This window comes from Oryctolagus cuniculus, chromosome 7, assembly GCF_964237555.1.
Source record: "Oryctolagus cuniculus chromosome 7, mOryCun1.1, whole genome shotgun sequence".
NCBI lineage: Eukaryota > Metazoa > Chordata > Mammalia > Lagomorpha > Leporidae > Oryctolagus > Oryctolagus cuniculus.
In genome coordinates this window covers 50,177,890-50,199,946 of record NC_091438.1, presented here as the reverse complement: position 1 = coordinate 50,199,946, position 22,057 = coordinate 50,177,890, and the positions used below count along the sequence as shown (strand labels likewise).

The following is a 22,057-nucleotide window of genomic DNA, read 5'->3' as shown; positions in this document are numbered from 1 at the left end:
ATTCTACTGCCTTCCCAGGCCATAGCAGAGAGCTGGATCAGAAGTGGAGCAGCCGGGATATGAACCAGCATCATATGGGATGCTTGTGGCACTGCAGGTGCAGGTGGCGGCTTTACTCGCTGCATCACAGTGCCAGCCCCATACAGTCATCTCTTAATATAGACAACTTTTGTCCCCTTTCTGTCTTTCTGTCTGTGTCTGTCAGTCTTTCTGTCTGTCTGTCTTGTCTTTCTGTCTTTCTTGTCTTTCTTTCTGTCTGTCTTTCTTTCTACAGGCAGAGTGGACAGTGAGAGAGAGACACAGAGAGAAAGGTCTTCTTTTACCGTTGGTTTACCCTCCAATGACCTCTGTGGCTGGCGCGCTGCGGCCAGCACACCGCGCTGATCTGAAGCCAGGAGCCAAGTGCTTCTCCTGGTCTCCCATGTGGGTGCCCAGCCCAAGCACTTGGGCCATCCTCCACTGCCTTCCTGGGCCACAGCAGAGAGCTGGCCTGGAAGAGGGGCAACCAGGACAGAATCCGGCGCCCCGACTGGGACTAGAACCCAGGGTGCCGGCACCACAGGCGGAGGATTAGCCTAGTGAGCCACGGCGCCGGCCTGTCCTTTTTATTTCTTTCTCAAACTACATGTCATCTACTTATTTTTTTTCTAGAATTATTGTATTGACTAAGACCTTATGGTAAATGCATATGTGGTAAGAGAGGCTAGTCTTGCCTTGTTTTTGACCTCAGGGGAAAAGCATTTCAGATTTCACCATTAAAATGATGTTACCTGTAGGTTTTTCATAGATATCCTCAATCAAATCGATGCCTTGTACTTAGGATTTACTGAGAGTGTTTTCATTTCTTTTTGTAATGAATGAATGAATGCTGATTTTTTTTTCAAATGATTTCTCTGTTGAGGTGGTGATAAATGTTAACATCATATTATCCCTTTGTTATGGTATATTACCCATTCTAGATATTATTGGATTTAATTTGCCAAAATTTTGTTAAGAACATTTTATCTCTGTTCTTGAGAGAGATTGTTCTTCAGTTTTCTTATACTGTGTGTCTGGTTTTGATAGGAGGGCAGTGGTGGCCTCAGAACAAATTGGGACATATTTCTTTCTCTTTTGTTTTTTGAATGACTTTGTGTGTAATTGAAATATATTTCTTCTGAATATCTAGACATGAAAACTTCTTTCTGGGAAAGTGTTTAATATAAATGTAATTTTTCTAGTGCAGTAGCTCTAGACAAGCTATCTGGTTTTTATTGAGCTTTGCTAATGTGTCTCTTTCAAACAATTAGTCCCATTGTCAAATTTACTGGCATAGAGTCATTCATATTCCATTATTGTACAGTAAGCATTTTATTTATTTCTATTTTATTTGAAAGGGAGAGAAAGAGAGATCTTCTGTCCATCGGATCACTCCTCAAATGCCTGCAACATCTAGGGCTAGGCCAGGCCAAGGTCAGGAGCCAGGAACTCATCCAGTTCTCCCATGTGGATGGCAGCACCCAAATAGTTGAGCTATCATCCAGTGAACTTTTGCAGGAAATTGGATAGGAATCAGTGTAGCCAGGCACTCATTATGGCATGTAGGCATCCCGAGCAACAGCTTAACCTCTGTGCCCAATGCCTGTGCTCTCCCTACTTATTATTCTTTTAATGTCTATAATATCTGTTATGCTTTTCTTTCTCTTGCTTCTAATATTTTGTCTCCTCTATCTGTAAGACAGAAGAATATTTTGCTGGATTTTTTTTAGTATTTGTAAATGTTATTATTAATTCAAATAGGTTAATTATTGAGGTCTTCCATATCATCCCTGATTTTCTTTATTTTTTTTTTTTTAGATTTTTTTTAAAGATTTTATTTATTTATTTGAGAGTTTGAGTTACAGACAGTGAGAAGGAGAAACAGAGGGAAAGATCTTCCATCTGCTGGTTCACTCCCCAAATGGCCACCACAGCTGGAGCTGCACCGATCCGAAGCCAGGAGCCAGGAGCTTCCTCCAGGTCTCCCACATGGGTGCAGGGGCCCAAGGACTTGGGCCATCTTCCACTGCTTTCCCAGGCCACAGCAAAGAGCTGGACTGGAAGTGGAGCAGCCGGGATTAGAACAAGTTGCCCATATGGGATGCTGGCGCCTCAGGCCAGGGCATTAACCCACTGTGCCACAGCGCCCGGCCCCTTTTAGATTTATTTATTTATTTATTTATTTGAGAGGTAGAATTATAGAAAGAGAAGAGAGGGAGAGACAGGAAAGTCTTTCATCCTCTGGCCACAACAGCTAAAGCTGGGCAGATCTGAAGCCAGGAGCTTCTTCCAGGTCTTCCATGTGGGTACAGGTGCCCAAGTACTTGGGCCATCTTCCACTGCTTTCCCAGGCCATTAGCAGAGAGCTGGATCAGAAGAGGAGGAGCTGGTACACGAACCAGCACCCATATGGGATGCTGGTGCCGCAGGCGGAGACTTAGCCTACTATGCCACAGCACCGGCCCCATCCTCCCTGATTTTCTGTGTACTTGTTCTATCAATTATTCATAGAAAGAGATTGAAATCTTCTAAAATCATTGTATATTTGTCTTTTTCTCTTGCAAACTCTGGTAATTTCTGTTTAATAGTTAGGTATTTTGAAGCTCTGATACAAAACCTGTAAACATTTAGGACTGTCATGTCCTCTTGAAGAATTGACCTCTTTATCATTATGAAACAACCTTTTTTAACTTTGTCATGTTCCTTGCTCTGAAGTCTGCTTTGCCTGAGATCAATATAGCTACTCTAGCTTTCTTTTGATTATCATTAGCATGTATTTTTTTTTCATCTTTTATATTTGGCCAATCTGTGTGTCTAAAATGTGGTAGGCAATATCATAGTATTGAGGTGTTTAGACTGTTTTAGCTTCATATAATTTTTATCTGGCTGGATTCAAATTTGTCATCTTTTGATTTGTTTTGTCTATGTTATTTTCTTCCCTATTTCAGAATAGTTGAGTACTTTTGTGCTTATATTTTAGTCACTTGCATGTGAGCTGTATCTTTCTTCAGTGATTATGGTAGGGCTTAGAGTATTCATCTTTCACTCATTATAATCTGCCTTCACCTCCTTTAGAGTACAGTAGCCTTTAACACTATTTTTGTTTCTATACTCCTCCTGGCCACTGTTCTGAAGTCTTCTATTTTCTTACATATTTATAATTCTTATTCATTATTTTATGTAAATTTTATTTTCCATCACATACCATTTTCCTTCTGTCTGAAGAAATTCCTCGAGCATTTTATGTAGTCCTTGTCTCCTGATGGTGAATTCGTTCTGCTTTTCTCTCCCTGAAAAGGTTTTCATTTTGCCCTAGTTTTCAAAGATATTTGCACAGAATTCCTCACTGGCTTCCAGCACTTTAAAGTTGTCGTGTTGTTTTCTGGCTTCTGTCATTTCTGAAAAGAAATCTGCTCTAATTCTTTTTGTTTCCTCAGATGTAATTTTCTCTTTTACAGCTACTGTTAAGATACTCTCATTTCTCCCAATTTTTAGCAGCTTGATTATGATGCCTATTATTGTAGTGTTCTTCCTGTTTCTTCTGTTTTGTTCTTCTTCACTGATATTTTTGGATACATATTTGGAAAATAGTCAACCATTGTCTGGAAAATTTCAAGTTTTTTTTTTTCCAGAATTTCTTCCTACTTCACAATGTGCATTTACATCTGTTAAGCTTTTGGAGTTGTCTCTCTGGTCACTGTGTGTGTGTGCATGCGCACACACACACATGCACACGTGCATGCATGTATGTGTTTGATTTTAGATTATTTTATCTGGCTATATTTTGAATTTCACAAGTTGTTTTCTCTGTAGTTTGTTATTTGCAGTTCATCCCATCCAGTATGCTTTTCCCTCAGATACTGTAATTTTAATCTCTAAAATCGTGCTTTGATTCACTTTATAACTTTATCTCTGTTGTGTTTATGCTTTCTTTCCCTTCTTGATTATATGTGCTGTAACTCTTTTATAGTTGACAATAGTTTTATCATCCTTCTTTGAGTGTTTCTATTTATGATTTTTCTCCTCATTGAGCAGTGTATGTCCTTGCTTCCATGCTTGCCTGGTAATTTTTGATTGGATGCCAGATGTTACCAGTTTTACGTTGTTCCATACTGGCTCTGTTCAGGGATTCAGTTATTCAGTAAAGATCCTTTTGAGTCTTTACTTCAAAATTAGGAAGATGGATCCAGAACAGCATTTAGTCTACAGCTAACATGGCGCTCTCTCTCTCTCTCTCTCGCTCTCTCTCTCTCTCTCTCTCTCTCTCTCTCTTTTTTTTTTTTCTTCTTTAATTTGACAGATAGAGTTAGAGAGAAAGGTTTTCCTTCTGTTGGTTCACTCCCCAAATGGCTGCCACGGCCAGAGCTACGCCAGTCAGAAGCCAGGAGCCAGATGCTTCTTCCTGGTCTCCCACATGGGTGCAGGCGCCCAAACACCTGGGCCATCCTCCACTGCCCTCCCTGGCCACAGCAGAGAGCTGGACTGGAAGAGGAGCAACTGGGACTAGAACCCGGCGCCCATACGGGATGCTGGTGCCGCAGGCAGAGGATTAACCAAGTGAGCCGTGGTGCCGGCCCCCCTAAGACGGTACTCTCTTGGAACTCTACTTAATGATGTACATGGTTTTTCATTCTGACTGAATGAAGATGAGCTATGCTCAACCCCATAGAAAGTCCAGGAATTGGGCCGGCACCATGGCTCACTAGGCTAATCCTCCACCTGTGGCGCTGGCACCCCAGGTTCTAGTCCCAGTTGGGGCGCCACGTACTAGTCCCGGTTGCTCCTCTTCCAGTCCAGCTCTCTGCTATGGCCCGGGAGTGCAGTGGAGGATGGCCCAAGTGCTTGGGCCCTGCACCCCATGGGAGACCAGGAGAAGCACCTGGCTCCTGCCTTCGGAACAGCGCGGTGTGCCGGTCACAGCATGCTGGCTGCGGCGGCCATTGGAGGGTGTACCAACGGCAAAGGAAGACCTTTCTCTCTGTGTCTCTCACACTGTCCACTCTGCCTGTTAAAAAAAAATTTAAAAAAAAAAGAATAATGGAACTTTAATTCATATATATATATAATTTCAGGTCACAATATAGAGGGCACCAAGTTTGGTATCAGCACCAATATATTTAATACTTAGTTTCAACCTTCAGGAGACTCACAATGTAATGGGAAGAAATACATGTACCCAAAAGTCTTTATATTATGTGACAGATAGTGAAGAAGATATGTCTCAGATCAGTTGAGGGAAAAATTTAGGGAATGGTCAGCTCCATTCTCCTATTAATTAAATTGCCTGTCAAAATATTAAGTTTTTTTAAGATTTATTTATTTGAAAGGCAGACTTAAAGACAGGCAGAGGCAGAGAGAAAGTCTTCCATCTGCTGGTTCACTCCCCAAATGGCCCCAATGTCCAGAGTTGTGCCAGTCCAAAGAAGAGCCTCCTCTGGGTCTCCCACAGGGGTGCAGGGGCCCAAGGACTTGGGCCATCTTCCACTGCTTTCCCAGGCCATAGCAGAGAGCTGGATTGCAAGTAGAGCAGCCATGTCTCAAATTGGCGTCCATATGGGATGCTGGTACTTCAGGCTCCAGCCCCAAAATACTAAGTATTTAAAACATTTGGTATGAAATGGGACTGGCAGTATTGACCATGAATTTAAAAACAGTCAGTAAGTTAGGGTGAATTGCCTGAAAAATGCCATGGAAATTAATTTGGCTGGACATTGTGGTTAAAATAGAATAAAAGTATTTTTTTTCTGGTCCAACAGAGACTACAGATGAGCTTTAGAATGGAATTAGTTTAACAAATTAATAAATTGTATTAAATATCCCTGGAATAAAATAGTAGCCACATTACCAATTAGATTAGTGTTTCATTTTCTTTTTACATTTATGATTTGTCCTTGCAATTATATTTAAAGGTCCTGAAGGGTAATAACTATGTCTTGTTTTTCTTGTTCTAAATTGTTTGCCATTGGTGCTATGGAGGGTCATGGTATGATTGTGTAGCTCAGAATTTATTTATTTATTAATAAGTATGAGTGGAAATTGTTCTAAGAGTAAGCTAGGTAATATTTTCAAAATTTTTGGAAGTCTTGTTTCCTAAGGTTGCCTAAATCTATAACAAGAAAGAGAAGTAGTGGGAAAAGAGAGAGAGGAACCAGGATGATTAACTTTCACAATATTCCTGAAACAAAGTGAATATATTCTATCCTCTACCACCACACACACCTGTTGAAAGTATAGATTGACATTCCTGGTGTTCTCTGTGTTGGGTCTCATATTTGATTTGTGATTTGTGGGTTACCAATGTAAGTTTTGTGATTCTATTATTTTTTCTAAAACTGTTAGTGGTGATATAGATGAAAGTTATCCCAATTACCAAAATAGCATAAAAGTCTCAGGAAAGTGTTATTTAATGTATTTTCATAAATGAAGGAGTCAGAACAAAATAGACCTAAAGAGGTCAAACACAAAGGATCAGTATTGTGCTGCCCTGAGTATTCTTTAGTTCATCAGATTATTCACATTTTTGAGTCCAAGATGAAACCAGCGCTGCTCTTCCAAACTCTAATTCTTGCCTGATGGCTTAGATCCTTGCCAGAATGGAGGTTCCTGTATGGATAGAGTGAATACTTTCTCCTGCCTCTGCCTTCCGGGCTTCATTGGGGATAAGTGCCAAACTGACATGAATGAGTGTCTGAGTGAACCGTGTAAGAATGGAGGAACCTGCTCCGACTACGTCAACAGCTACACCTGCAAGTGTCAGGCAGGATTCGATGGAGTCCACTGTGAGAACAACATTGACGAGTGCACCGAGAGGTGAGTAGCCCATACACTCCAGACATCGACAGATTATGGGAAAATGATGATAGGGCAGGAAACTTCAGTGCACGAGGCTGGAATTGTGAGACAGGGATGAAACATTCACTTGGGTCCTACTCCAAAATCGTCTCCCATTGTCCAGTCCCTGATTCCTGATGGACAAAGATCAGAGGCTGAAAACTTAGTGGATGAATCATCATTTGTTTTCTTGCTTAAGGAACAGAAAGAACTATAATTCTGTTCTGTTGTTCCCTTGGTCATTTCAGCTGATATTTGATCTGCAAGTCCCTATTTGAGGATGTGTTAGCACTCTTAATTTTGGGGATGTGTATTTCATTTCTTTTCACTATATTATGGACATATTTATTCTGTTTCTCTTTCATAAAGAAATCTGTAGTTAAAAGCTATTTATTTAGCACTTATCATTTAAATTAAACTGACTTAAATCAAATTTGTAGAAATTCATGGAAGAACTTGGTAAAAACCAAGAAAACTCTGCTTTCTCTAGGAATCTGTAATAAGCTCAGCCTTTCAAATACTCTTAAACTTTGGTTGTAGAAAGGAAGTTGGCGCTCAGGGCTTCTGGTACCCAGACTTTTGGAAGAAAGTAAAATGTACTATGCAGAGGAGTTTGGAATGCTGAGGAGTATTCAGGTCCAATATCTAAGATTCAGAAACCATACTTTTAAAATAGCAGGTTGGAGGAACCCAGATTTCAGAGATAATGGTGCTCTCCCTGTTTGCTCCTTAGCTCCTGTTTCAATGGTGGCACGTGTGTTGATGGAATCAACTCCTTCTCTTGCCTGTGCCCCGTGGGTTTCACTGGTCCCTTCTGCCTCCACGAGATCAATGAATGCAACTCTCATCCATGCTTGAACGAGGGAACTTGTGTTGATGGCCTGGGCACCTATCGCTGCACCTGCCCCCTGGGCTATACAGGGAAAAACTGTCAGGTAAGTAAATTCCTTTCCATTCAGCTCCCCAGAGAAGCCAAGCATTATACCTGTCCCCTTTCCAAGTAGAATAAGCCCCTTCTAAAAGAAAAATTGTGACTCGTGGGTATTTTTAAGATAAATCTGGGTAATTTCATAATTAGTGTTCCCAAAATGTTAATCTTGGCAATATGACATGAATTTAAAAAGCAAAAGACTGTTAAAAGAGGCAAATCAAGAACTGCAGGGGAATATGTGTGTGTGAATAGACAGACAGATATGTTTTACACTGGAAACCTGGCAGAGGAGAGACCAAGTCAAATCTTTATAGGTCAGATGCAATATCTACAAGGAAATAATAATAATCATCATGTCACACAATGTTGTAACACTCTGGAAACTACTCATGCATCTTTTAAATTGAAATTTATCAAAGCATATTTTGATAGAAGGAAGGAGCCCTCATAGACAACCAGTCTAATCTTTTCATTTCATGGAAGAAGAAACTGAGCCCCAGGAAGGCGAAGTAACTCTTTCAAGGTTGCATCCAAAGAGCATTGCATTTCATTTTATGCTCTCTCGCCTCTTTTAACCGTAAGAGGATAACAGAAATCCAAAGAAATAGGAATACGTGGGAAAATTTAACATGACATTATAGGGTGCACGTTGGTAAGGCTTTGGCTGCACATGCTATGGAGCTTATTTCTGATTCTGTGGATCTGAGGAGCATTCTCACAATGTGGACTGGACATACTGATCTTCCGCCTCCACGGGCCCTTTCTTCAGCCAGCAGTCTGTGTTGTGATTGTAGCCTTCCTTTCCCAGGGGCTCAGGCCATTCTGTGTGAATTACAACAGTGAAGGTGCACTCTGCCTCCTGTTTTTCATAAGCTTGATTTTGTCCCCTTCAAAATAAGCTCTCTGACAGTTTTTAGTTTATTAACAGGCTTTTATTCCCATTCACCACTGGCAGATATGGGGATTTCTCACCCAGGACAAGCACAGGGAGCATGGATCTGTCTGATTGATAGTTTAACCTTTTCTAGTCCTGTAGGTAGCCATGCATGTCTACAGCATAGGGAATATGTGATCATGTCTTCAGTGTTAGAAATAATGCACTGAGTTTCTACAAAGTCTTAAAGTATTTAAGTAAGAACTTCTTAAATAGCAGTGCTAAGAGGAATTAGATTATATAAAAATGATGACATACACCTCATAACATTGGATCTAATTTAGGGCTTGGCTGGAGGCTCTCAAAAAAAATTAATGTGCTTTCCTTTGATTTCCTGTCATACAATGGCATTATTTTCATTGTTTCTGGTCCATGTATTTTGATGTGTGTACACTCCTGCCTCTTGTTTCAGACCCTTGTAAACCTCTGCAGTCGGTCTCCATGTAAAAACAAAGGAACTTGTGTACAGGAGAAAGCAGAATCCCGGTGCCTGTGTCCATCTGGATGGGCCGGTGCTTACTGTGACGTGCCTAGTGTCTCCTGCAGCATAGCAGCCCTCCGCAGAGGTGAGCTCTGCCCTCTTGACCTCAAGAGTCATTCCCTGAAATCTCGACTGACCAGTGACATTTGAGGACAGGCATTGTTATTGAGGGATGGGAGGGAAGAGTACATACTAGCAGATGGGCAAAACTGGAGAAAGAACCCAAGACAGAAGGTGAAAGGGCAGACAGACAGGGATTCCAAAATGAAAGATATTTGAAATGAAACTCAGACAGCCTTCTGCTTCTGGGGCTTGGATATTATCAAAACAGATCTGGTACTGAGCACTGTAAGAAATTAAACACGAATAATGCTTGATGTGCCAACCAGCTTAGATTCACTCACTCATTAGTTGGGCTAAACCTGCCTTGTGCCATGTGTTCTTCTCTGATACCTGTTTCCCCCACGGGATTTCCCAGGTGTGTCTGTTGCCCACTTATGCCAGCACTCAGGCGTCTGTATCGATGCTGGGAGCACACACCACTGCCAGTGCCCCCTGGGCTACACTGGGAGCTACTGTGAGGAGCAGCTTGACGAGTGTGCATCGAATCCCTGCCAGCATGGCGCCACCTGCAGCGACTTCATTGGTGGATACAGATGTGAGGTGAGGGAGATGAGGCAGGTTGTACAGCTGTTTTGTGTATTGAACTTGGCTGCTTGGGTCTTTTGTTTCCAGTTTATAGATTTCCACCATTCACCATCGTAGTGCTTACCAGTCATTTTCTTTCAGCTTTGCTGTGAAATAAGTTAACATGGCCCTAGAAGGATTTTAGTAAGGGTCTGGAACCATCCCCCCTCCACAGGCTTGCTTCCAGGATTTAAAGCCAACAGCCCCTCCCCTCCAAATGCCTATCACAGGCCCACCCAGTGTAGTGGTCCCTGAAACTTCTTTGATTGGCAGCTGATAGGAGAAGCCACTTTGAGGACTGTCCCTTTAGCCCATGTCACCTTTGTATAGTCATTGGTCAACTAAGAATTCTGTCGTGTTGCTCAGCCTGTTCCACATAGCACCATGGGAACTGTTCCATGTGTATCTTCACAGCACACTGGGACCCCTAAAAGCTCGAAAGCCTTCCAGCGTCAGATTCAAAATTTCACACATGTAATTGTTTTAAAGGTAACCCAAAGAAGCAGAAAATTTTTGCATGTCTTGCAAAACTACCAAACGTCTGCTAGCCGTGGGTACAGTAAACCCTGGGACTGTAAAGAGGCCCCTAAAGAAGCTGCTCTTGGGAGCTCTCTGACCCAGAGAATTCTGCTGCTAGGCTTCTGAATGACATTATGTAGACCATTAAGTTCCCTCCCATATCCCCTTATCTCCCGGAGTTCTTGCTTACCTCTCCTCACTTTCCACCCCATTTGGACAGTTTAATGCTATGAGGGACTTCCCCTATGTGCAACCCTGTCAAAGTATTGCCCAAATAAAGCTACCTCATAAAGGTAATATCTTTGTCCTTAATCTGTCCTGAAATCCTTCCAGCCCCTACATATACCACAGGCAGTGAACTCCACCTGCCTCTGCCCCTACCCCTATCTCTACCAGTTTCTCACACATACATGCAGTTTCCGGAACCTGGAGATCAATAATTGTGGTGCCTTTGCCCCCACTCACACGTACCATTTGACTGAGTCATAGGGTCCTCTTCACATAAAAAGGAATTGCAGACTTTAAAGATGAGTAAATCTATCCACGAGAGGAACAAAATTTTACAAAGGGGTCATATCTGAAATACCCCTCAGCATTTTCAGCCCTTTCTTTCCCTTTAAGTGGCTTTGTCAGCTGGAAGGGAGAACGATAAAGGCCGGTAAGTTGCAGGTTGACCCTGTACAGGATGATTAGCAGAGTGTGGTGATCTAGAGATTCATGTACAAGCTAAATGGGGAAGGGGTAGGGTCACAGTAACATCCACAGTCACTTGCTGTCATCATCTGGAAACATTTCTTGCCTTTTTGCTTCCTCCTGGAAGTGTTTTCCAGGGTATCAGGGTGTCAATTGTGAATACGAAGTGGATGAGTGCCAGAATCAGCCATGCCAGAATGGAGGCACCTGCATTGACCTTGTGAACCACTTCAAATGCTCCTGCCCACCAGGCACTCGAGGTATGAAACCAGTCTTACCCATCCTCCAGCCAGGATATTCTCTAAGTTATAAATGCATTGTTAGTATTGAGCAGATTTTTTACAATTAAAGACATTAAGACTAGCTTCATTCTTGGTCATTCAAACCATTTTATTCTCTCATCTCTTAAGACCCGTCATGTAGTCTGATTCACGTTCTCAGTTCTTTCTGGTTGTTTGATATCTTAGTTTCCATGAAACACAGACTGTGGAGCTGATATAACATTGCAGCCAAATTTGCCTGGTTAGGCAGATTGCTTGATTCTTGAATTGAAAGCAACTAATGGCCACATGAGTAACTAATTCTCAGTTACCTACTTTTGGATCTTTTAAATTAGGCAGATCTTGCTTCCATAAGTTGGGGGAATGAATGAAGTGAAAGCACTTGCTGCAACCATGAGCCCAGGGGAGTAGGCTGATGGTGCAGGGCTGCCCCTTCATAATTGCACTGAAGTCTAGTGAGAAGCAACCCTCGGCCATGAAAGGTTGAGCCATCATTCTGCTCTGTGCATCGCCAGTGCCTCCATACAACTTCCTAAAAACAGCACTATGTGTTGTTTATTAGAAAAGAACAAGTTATGATGGTGTCAGTTCTGAACAACCTGTGAAAAGCCTTGCACAGTTGTGGAAGTTCATTCTCCTCAGTGTCAATGCAAGAAAAGTATTTGTGTTGCTGTAGACTTTTGTGTCAGTGCATTATGAGTGCATTCTGAGAGTCTGCCTTCCTAGAGGTTGGGATTTGGCTGAATTAGAAAAATAACCCACCAGGAAGATAGTTATTATAGAATGAAATTAAAAAGGAAGAGAAAACTAAGGGTTTAAATATTTGAAGATTTTTGTGAAAAGGAGTTGTTCTCTATTCTAAAAATCAGTGATTGAAAGGTAAGTGGAAGGTACTTCCAATTTAGTATTAGTTTGTCCTTCGAATTACTATACTGGTTAGAACAAGCTACATTTCTGGTGGTAGCTAATTAAACTTCACATCTCAGAGCTTTACACAAAGACAGTTTGTCACTCTTATAAAGTCTGATTATGTGTTGGGCTACCTTTCTCTGTGTTTTAGAGAAGCAGTTTAAACACTTGGCCTCCAAGGCTTATATTGCAGGGGAAGACAGACTTGAGGGGTTGTGCAGCACCTTTTGCTACTTTAGTGTGGGAATGACCACACATCACTGTCACTCACAGTCCATTGTCCAGAATCACTGAATGATTACACACGTGACTTCAAGGGTGGCTGGAAAAAGTGAGAGACTCTTGAGTATTCACTGAACTCTAAAATTACACCACTAACTTTATGAATTACCCATGTCTAGCCTTTGAATCATTTAATAAGGAAACAGTTTCCATCTCTTCCAGCCATTTGTTAAGGATAGCTTTGACTAATAGTTATTCTATTATTATGTAGTCATTTTCCTTTAGCACTTTGAATATATCATCACACTTTCTCAGCTCCATGGTTTTTAATGAGAAGTCAGCTGTTAATCTTACTGAGGCACCTTTGTATATGATAAATCACTCCTTTCTTGAGGCTTTCAAATTTCCCTGTCTTTGCCTTTGGCAGTTTGATTATGTTGTATGTAGGTGTGGTTCTATTGAATTTATGTAAGTTAGAATTCGTTGAATTACTACATGATGTGTGCTTGTTTAGATATGTGGAACAGTGTTTATTTACCTTGGCTTAACTTCTCTGGCCATTATGGAACATTCCCAGAGACTCTGAAGTCCCATAACCTCATTGTGGGAGTTACCACAATGTTTATTTTATTGTTACTCTCCTGAGCTTTGGCTCCTGGGTGGGTACACTAGGAGGCCCCCAGTTTAAGAGCTAACTGTAAGCTCTCTGCCTGTCCCTGGTACACTGCTTTAGGCTGAGGTTGAGCTCATTCTTATTTGAATAGGTCTGTTCATTACAGGTGGTTCCATTCTAATGGAAAGATAGGCATTTATGCTCATTGTACTAATAGTCCATAAATATTAAATATTCTGTGAGCCTTGGAGCACATACTGGTTTTGTTTGTTTTTACTTACCTGTTTTCAATTTCATTTGTGACTAAGTAATAAATTAAATATGGATAGGCCGGCGCCGCGGCTCACTAGGCTAATCCTCCGCCTAGCGGCGCCGGCACACCGGGTTCTAGTCCCGGTCGGGGCGCCGGATTCTGTCCCGGTTGCCCCTCTTCCAGGCCAGCCCTCTGCTGTGGCCAGGGAGTGCAGTGGAGGATGGCCCAGGTGCTTGGGCCCTGCACCCCATGGGAGACCAGGAAAAGCACCTGGCTCCTGGCTCCTGCCATCGGATCAGCGCGGTGCGCCGGCCGCAGCGCGCCGACCGCGGCGGCCATTGGAGGGTGAACCAACGGCAAAGGAAGACCTTTCTCTCTGTCTCTCTCTCTCACTGTCCACTCTGCCTGTCAAAAAAAAAAAATAAATAAAAAAAAAAAAAAAAAATTAAATATGGATATATATATATATACACACACATGGACTGAATATATCTGTGTGTGTATATATATATAAAGAAAAAGCTTTTTAATATAGTAGAAGATTTCTTATCATTCCCATTTTTCTCTCCCCACACAGTTTTCCTTCTCCCACCACTGTTAGCTTCCTGTGTATATTTTAGTTTTTTTTAAATACAGTTTTCAAACTTTATTTAGAAGGCAAGCACAAAAATATTTTTTTATCTATTCTACTTTTTACCTTTTTACTTTGATAAAGAATATTAGACACATTCTTTTGCACTTGATTTTTGGAAATATTTCCACATCAAGGTACAGAACTTCTTTGACCTTTTTGATAGTTGCAGAATTCCCTTTTATGAGAATTAGTATTTCACTGTAAAATATGCCCTAGTGATAGACATTTGGACTACGTTGCAAATACATAAATATATTAGTAGAATAACTTTTCAGATATAATGACAGAATCATATATGTGCATCTGTAATTGTAATAAATATTGCCGAATTGCATTATATCTCCATACCAGCTTCTTTTCAATGTGGGTGAACATATTCTCATGAGTTTTCCTGTGGTTTTTTTGTTCATATCTGTGCTCCTTTCCCTCTTTTATGTTGGTGATCTTAGTATTTTATAGAAATTAGCTGTCGTGTTACAGAATGTAAATATCTCCCCCGTATATTGTTATATTTTGATTTTTTTAATGTATTTTTATTCATTTGAAAGACAGGGGGAGAGACAGACAGACAGAGAGAATGAATGAGAATGATATCCATAGTTTACTTTCCAAATGCTTGCCAACAGTGAGGCTGCGCTAGGCCAAACCCAAGAGCCAGGAGCTCAATCAGGGTCTCTGGGGGGTGGCAGGGACCCAACTTCTGTTTTAGTTACTAAGGATCTTCTTCATGTTTTTCTGTTCATGGTTATAGTTAATTTTTCCTTAGAAATCCTGTTCGTATTTTTTTACTGGGGTTGCATTAGTTTGATGAATTTAATATAGAGAAAACTGACATGCTTATGATGAGGCATCTTCCCTCATATCATGGTATGTATTTCCGTTTATTCAGACTCCTGGATGTATTGTCTTCATATTGGGTAGCCTATTTCTTGCTAAGATTATCCTAGGTATATTATCTTTTGCAATTGTCAGTAAAAATGAGCATTTCAGCTTCTTTGTTTTCATTTTCAGTAGCTTTGCTTTTATTAATGTAGACTACAGTGCAAGTGGCAAAAATTCAACACTGTTTTATAACTTCTTGAATTAGTCAAGAATCATTTTCTCGAATAATCATTGATCTCTTTCTAAATAATGTTCACAAATAAAATATTATACATTAAAAAAGAATTTTCACAGATTTTTATACTGGATGGCTCATTTATATCTACAATACATTAATTGTGTTCTGTTTTAACGAAAGTAACCTCTGAACTCTCAGCAGGATTTTCCTGTTTCTTTCAAATAAAAAGTGTTGGTACATTTATACTGTTTTACAGACTAAGTCACTGACTGTAACATTTAAAACTGTCACTCAAAATTCAGCTCTAGTTCTTGGGCCAATATTTTTACAATATTTTATATAGCTTTCATCTATATATTTACATCTTTTTCAAACTGTTTCATACTTGAACTAAAATGGACAAATCAATAAAAAATTACTAGGTGTCTCTTAAGCTCCAGTTTCCTTGTGTTCAAGTTGGGATAGATTTGTGGTGTCTCCTTCATAAGGGCAGTTTTGTTGGGTTGTGTGTGGGAGTGCATACTCTTCCCTTTGCTCATCCTGCCCACAGGAGAGTGGCAGCTGTCACGGGCGGGTTCCAGTACAGATGGAGGAGTGTAGTCCCATTCATTGGGAAAGGCCAACAAGGGTAGCTCTTGCTTTGAAAAGCGGTGTTTGAAGGATTTTCATAACTCTCTGTTTCTCCTCTCTTTCCTCCAGGCCTGCTTTGTGAAGAGAACATTGATGACTGCGCTGGGGGGCCCCACTGCCTTAATGGTGGTCAGTGTGTAGATCGGATTGGGGGCTACAGTTGTCGCTGCTTGCCTGGCTTCGCTGGGGAGCGGTGTGAGGGGGACATCAATGAGTGCCTCTCCAGCCCCTGCAGCTCTGAGGGCAGCCTGGACTGCATCCAGCTCACCAACAACTACCTATGTGTCTGCCGCAGCGCCTTCACCGGTGAGAGCCTCTCAGCCTCCTGGAGGGCGCGTTAGTGACCCACCCTGGACCCAAGTGAAGCTTTGCTTATATGCAGAAAACTAGACTAGCTTAATTTAAGGGCCCAGGTTTTCCCCTTGTTTTGTGCTCTGTGCGTGTTATAATCAGTCTCCACGTTTAGTTTTTCCTGAGAGCTTCTTTCTCTTTTGTGGTACATTGATTATAATGTGGTATAGCAGTGTATTAAAAAATAGATGGCTTGGAATAGTTGAGCAAAATAACATTTTTTTGATTGGTAAAATACACAAAACAGTTTGCCATCGTAACCATTTTTAAGCATAAGGTTCTATGGCATTGAGTACATTAATATTATAGGGCTACTATCACCACCATCCATCCACAGAACTCTTTCCATCTGAGCAAAGATGACATTTTGTTTTCAGGAACCTTAGTCTAGCTCTAGCTTCCTTTGAGATGTAGTGACTCGCGACTGGATAGTTGGTGCCACTGAGAAGAAGGTGATCGCTCTGCTCTGGGACCCAGAGAAGCACAGGACATGCTCAGACACCCAAGGGGAGCAGGTCCAGACTGAGAAGTGTGTAACCAAATGTCAGTTGATAAGAGCGTGAGCTAGAAAGCCGAGCCTCAGTCCTGTTCTGCTGTGTTCTGTTCTTAAGCTGCTTTTTCATGACAGGGTGTGAAGAGTACCACGCCCTGCTCCAGAAGCTTTATCACAGGCACTTACCAGTCCCTTTTGGAGAAGGACAGCATGGTGACATTTTAAGACTAAAATAGTTGCTGGTATCTAGATATGGCAGGATCATCCCATACTCAGAATTGAAGTCTGTGTGAAATTTCCTGGAGTTTGCAGTTGTATTTCTTTTTTTTAACATTTACTTTTATTTATTTGAAAGTCAGAGTCATAGAGAGGGCGGGAGACACACACACATACAGGGATCTTCCATCCACTGGCTCACTCCCCAAAGGGCTACAAATAGCCAGGGCTGAGCCAGGCTGAACCCAGGAGCCTGGAACTCCATCTGGGTCTCCCATGTTAGTGGCAGGAGTCCAGAAACTTGCACTATCATCGGCTTCCTTCCTGGGTAAATTAACAGGGAACTAGATTGGAAGTGGAGCAGCCAGGACTTGAACGTGGCTCTCACATGGGATGCCTGTGTTGCAGGCAGTGCCTTAACCCACTGTTCCACAGCATCGGCTGGCCCCTGTAATTGTATTCCTTGCTCTAAGGTATGATCAGGTTCCTTGAGAATCAGATTTGGACTGCAGTTGTGTGTTTATTAACAATGCAGCAAATGGACTCTGCTGCATGCTAAACCCATCTGTAGCTTGCCTGCCTCCCAGTTCCAATTTCAAAGATCTGCATTTTAAGAATGTTAAGACTTTTTTTAATTCTCCTTTTTTTTTTTTTTTTTTAAGATTTATTTATTTGTTGGAAAGGCAGAGTTACAGAGACAAAGGCAGAGAGAGAGAGATTCTATTTGCTGGTTCACTCTCCAAATTGTTGCCTCGGCTATAGCTGGGCCATTCTGAAGCCAGGAGCCAGCAGCTTCCTCCAGGTCTCCCACATGGGTGCTGGGCTCCAAGGACTTGGACCATCTTCCACTGCTTTCCCAGGTGCATTAGCAGGGAGCTGGATCAGAAACAGAATAGACTAGACTCAAACCAGTGCCCATATGGGATTGGGATGCCTGCACTGCAGGCAGCAGTTATACCTGCTCTGCCACAGTGCTGACCCTGAATATTAGGGTTTTACCAAAAAAAAGGAGGTATTTTGCAATCTGATCACTACCTGGAGGAACATTCACTGAATGAACATCAAGCCTGTTGAGTTATTATGGAACAGAAGGCATACGGACAATCTGTCTACAGCCTCTCGTTGGCTCTGGTGTTCTTGGGAAGCCAGAGAAGCAAAGCTGGCTCCTGTTTCATTGTCTCTGAGGGACCCTTCATCTGGAAACATGGATAGGCACTAACAGAGGAAAAGGGCAGTAGGAGAAGGAAGGGATGAACCCACCTGTAGTTGGTGTCCTACAGCCAGGAAGTTGCTTGTGTTAGTTCCATGGTGGTGGATGAGAAGAATCCATGACCACAGGGATGGCTGTCCTTGCGAGATGCTGTTGCTGACAGTGAGGGCCTGCCAGTCCCCTGGGCTTGTGTTCTAGGAATGCCCATTCTTGGTTAGCAGCTGTGGCTAGATTGAGCAGACATTTGTAATTCTGCTTCTTTATTATAAGTGGCCAAAAATGTCACAGTGTATTTTTGTTGCTTTTGTAAAGCTGTTTCTTCTATTTATAAGTGACTGCAGGCCACATGGGGCCTGTCTCTGCTGTGCAGAGGGCCCAGCTGAGCCTCGTGTCTCCCTCGTGATCCCACTGTCATGGTACTGTGGCCTCTGGACGTCTTCTACTTTAGAACTGCATCTAGAGAAAAGTGACTCTGGGAGAATTAAGATGTGTTTTCTAGAAAGACAGCATAGTATGGAAACTCTCCATAAACTGCCAATTGTCACCTAGATAGATGGGCGAGTTATGACTGCCCTGTGAAGTAGATGGTGTTAGCAGAGTGTGAGGAACTGTGTGTTAATCTGATTCCTCCAACCTCTGAAAAAGATGAGGTGTGGTTTTTCTTTCTTTTTGCAGTACCCTAATTGGATTAGCGTTACTTTTTGCAGGCTTTTCATTTTGTCAACTGACTTGGGGATGTGTTGACTGCATGGGCGAGGCAGATGAGGGAGCTGGTTGGAGCCTGCGAAGGGCCAAGTGTGTCAAGGTCCAGAGCGTGTCTTCATCTTCCCACATTTCTGAGTTCACAGAGCCCTGGCTCCATCCTGGTCTTGGATTCCTCCAGTGGGCTTCTGTTCAGGAAACTTGCAGTTACTACTGCTGCCTTTTAAAACCGCTTTTTATTCTCTGCCCCAAGGCCGTCACTGTGAAACCTTTGTGGATGTGTGTCCCCAGATGCCTTGCATGAACGGAGGCACCTGTGCTGTGGCCAGCAACATGCCTGATGGCTTCATTTGTCGCTGTCCCCCGGTAAGTGCCCTGCCACTGATTGAAGGGACACAGCCTCTTGCATACAACCTGTGACAGAAATGACCTGAAACCTAGTTGAGAGCCTGATACGGGCTCCGTAACGGGGACACAGTTTTGCTCTGAAGAGAGGGTGCTGGATTTGTTTTTGCTTTTTCATTTAAGATGGGTTTCAGTCACTCCCAAGATGAAGACACTTCCCCATATGTGACCACCAGCTCCAGAAGCACTGGTGGGAAGCCCGGCAAGTGGTAGGATAAGCCTTTCAAACAGGGCCAGTGTTTCTGGGCTCTTGGCCCCTGGCTGGGCCAGAACTGGTAAAAATGCTTTTCTGTTTGAATTCCTTAGCAGGGACCATTGAGGGGCAAGTTGCTTCTTAAGCTGAAAGGAGGCTTAATTTTAGCTATTTACTATGCAGACTCTTGCCACTGCCAGACTGAAACTCCACTAAAACGGAGATCACTCTGTGGAGAGAGACCAAAAGGAAGCCCGTCCAGTAACCCTGACATGGGCTGGGCAGCAAGTCCAAAGATGAAATAAGATGTGGATGTTCTCTATGACTCCCCCCACCAAAGCCAGCATATGAGAGGTCTAATGGCAATTAGAGAAGCTGCCTGTAGAACAACATTGGCTGACTTCTACCCCTACCTGACCTGCACACTAAACGCCTGGAAGTGAGCTCTTGAAGGGAGACAATTCTACATTTGTCCTGTGGAACCTTTAGCCCAACCCAATGGTGGACTTGAAGAGATTTTTTTCCCAGACTTAGTCCCCAGAGGCTACAAGGAGGGATCTTAACCGAATGTCAGTCTTTATGCTTCCAAAAGCATGGAAGATAGGAGATGGGAAGGCTAAATGGAACAAGCCCTGGGAGCCCTCCTAACAGCCTCATTTCATCACTCATTTCCACAGGGATTCTCCGGGGCAAGATGCCAGAGCAGCTGTGGCCAAGTGAAGTGTCGGAGAGGGGAGCAGTGTGTGCACACTGCCTCAGGACCCCGCTGCTTCTGCCCTAACCCCCAGGACTGTGATGCAGGCTGTGCCAGTAGCCCCTGCCAGCACGGGGGCAGCTGCTACCCTCAGCGCCAGCCTCCTTATTACTCTTGCCACTGTGCCCCTCCGTTCTGGGGCAGCCACTGCGAACTCTATTCAGCCCCTACCAGCAGCCCGCCTGCCACCTGTCTCAGCCAATATTGCGCCGACAAAGCTCGAGATGGCGTCTGTGACGAGGCCTGCAACAGCCATGCCTGCCAGTGGGACGGGGGTGACTGTTCCCTCACTATGGAGGACCCCTGGGCCAACTGCTCCTCCCCACTCCCCTGCTGGGATTACATCAACAACCAGTGTGATGAGCTGTGCAACACAGCCGAGTGCCTCTTTGACAACTTTGAATGTCAGGGGAACAGCAAGACATGCAAGTAAGGGCTCCAGGTTCTCCAGAAGCTCAGGGGGACTGTCACTAACACACCTCGGTCTCTTGTTCCTGCTCCTAACCACTCCAGTGCTTCAGCCCAAGCTGCCTTCACTTTCCAGATGGTTCCAGCCTGTTCCATCGCACGCTATCCTGTGCTCTCCCTTGCTGACAGAGTGCCAGGAATGCTCATTGCATAATTATCCTCTCTCTGTGCCTCCCTCTGCCTTCTCACCTGCTGCTGTCATGACGTCCTGGGGAGATAACTTTTGGAAGTGGTATTACCCAGTTTCAGGCAGCCTGTCATGTAACCTGACTACAGGATGGACGGAAAGGTCTGTACCTTCTCTGTTCACCTCATCCCTTCTCCTAAGACTGGTTTTCCGCATCTAGATTCATCAGGAAGCATAAGCTAGATTAGGCCTCTTAACCTTTCTGCTCTTCATGATTACAGTTACAGGTTCTTTTTGGCTTACATAATAACTTGCATATTAACCATACCATCTAACTTAACCTTAGTTAATTCTCAACAATCTTGTGAGTCATAGGGATTACTAAGTCTTTCCTAGGTGAGGGGACTGTGGCCCAAAGGGTTAAAGAACTTGCCCAAGCATCATAGCTAGTCCTGCCTCCTAGTTTTCTCACTGAGTTACCTTGCAGATTGTACCAAAGGGTAGAAAAATAAAGGGATAGGGAGTGGGGCTGGAGGAAAGGAAAATGGAGATGAAATGATTTGTGCATCATTTAGAATTGGAGGTTCTAGTTCATTTCCACAGAATTTTTGTTTAAGATGTATTTATTTATTTATTTATTTGAAAGTCACAGTTACAGAAAGAGAGGGAGACAGAGAGAGAGCGCGTTCATTCTCTGGCTCATTCCCCAGATGGCTGCAATGGCCAGTGCTGGGCCAGGCCAAAGCCAGGAGCCAGAACATTGGTGGCAGAAACCCAAAAACTTGGGCCATTTTCTGCTACTGTAGACCATTAGCAGAAAGCTGGATTGCAGCAGTGGATCAGCCAGGACACAGTCTGGTACCCATATGGGATGCTGTCATCACAGATGGTGGCTTTACCTTCTACGCCACAATGCCGGCCCCATCTTAACAGTATTTGAAAGAGGCTGTACCAGTGAGATATAATGTCTCCTTTTACCTTCTGTAGTTGAGTCCAGTCCTGAGCTGTATTGACATGGTTCTCTGTACAACAACTCTTGATGGTTTAGGGCTATTTAATCTAGTTTCTGGAGGCACCTTTTAGAGGAACCTTTTACATCTTAATGCCTATTGTTATCTTAAAAGGAGCAGTGGATACAAAGTAGAGGAAGCAAGAACCAGGTTGGCTTTTTTGTTTCAGATACGCAGCCTTGACTTGAGATACATGTTTGAGAGGCTGGCACCGGGGCTCAATAGGCTAATCCTCCACCTGTGGCACCGGCACACCGGGTTCTAGTCCTGGTCGGGGCACCGGATTCTGTCCCAGTTGCTCCTCTCCCAGGCCAGCTCTCTGCTGTGGCCCGGGAGTGCAGTGGAGGATGGCCCAAGTCCTTGGGCCCTGCACCCGCATGGGAAACCAGGGGAAGCTCCTGGCTCCTGGCTTTGGATCAGCGTGGTGCACTG

The 22,057-nt window shown here is 43.1% G+C and overlaps 1 protein-coding gene across 1 annotated transcript in view; it reads left to right on the top strand.

The window, feature by feature from the left end:
• The window catches only part of NOTCH2 (notch receptor 2), a gene marked incomplete in the record, with an annotated part of 169,899 nt that overhangs the window by 139,628 nt on the left and 8,214 nt on the right, over positions 1-22,057 (top strand). The window contains 8 exon segments of the mRNA XM_070077788.1: positions 6,600-6,828; positions 7,583-7,784; positions 9,127-9,280; positions 9,674-9,858; positions 11,222-11,354; positions 15,766-16,002; positions 18,922-19,034; positions 19,944-20,449. Of these exon segments, the coding sequence (XP_069933889.1) occupies positions 6,600-6,828; positions 7,583-7,784; positions 9,127-9,280; positions 9,674-9,858; positions 11,222-11,354; positions 15,766-16,002; positions 18,922-19,034; positions 19,944-20,449 (1,759 nt within the window).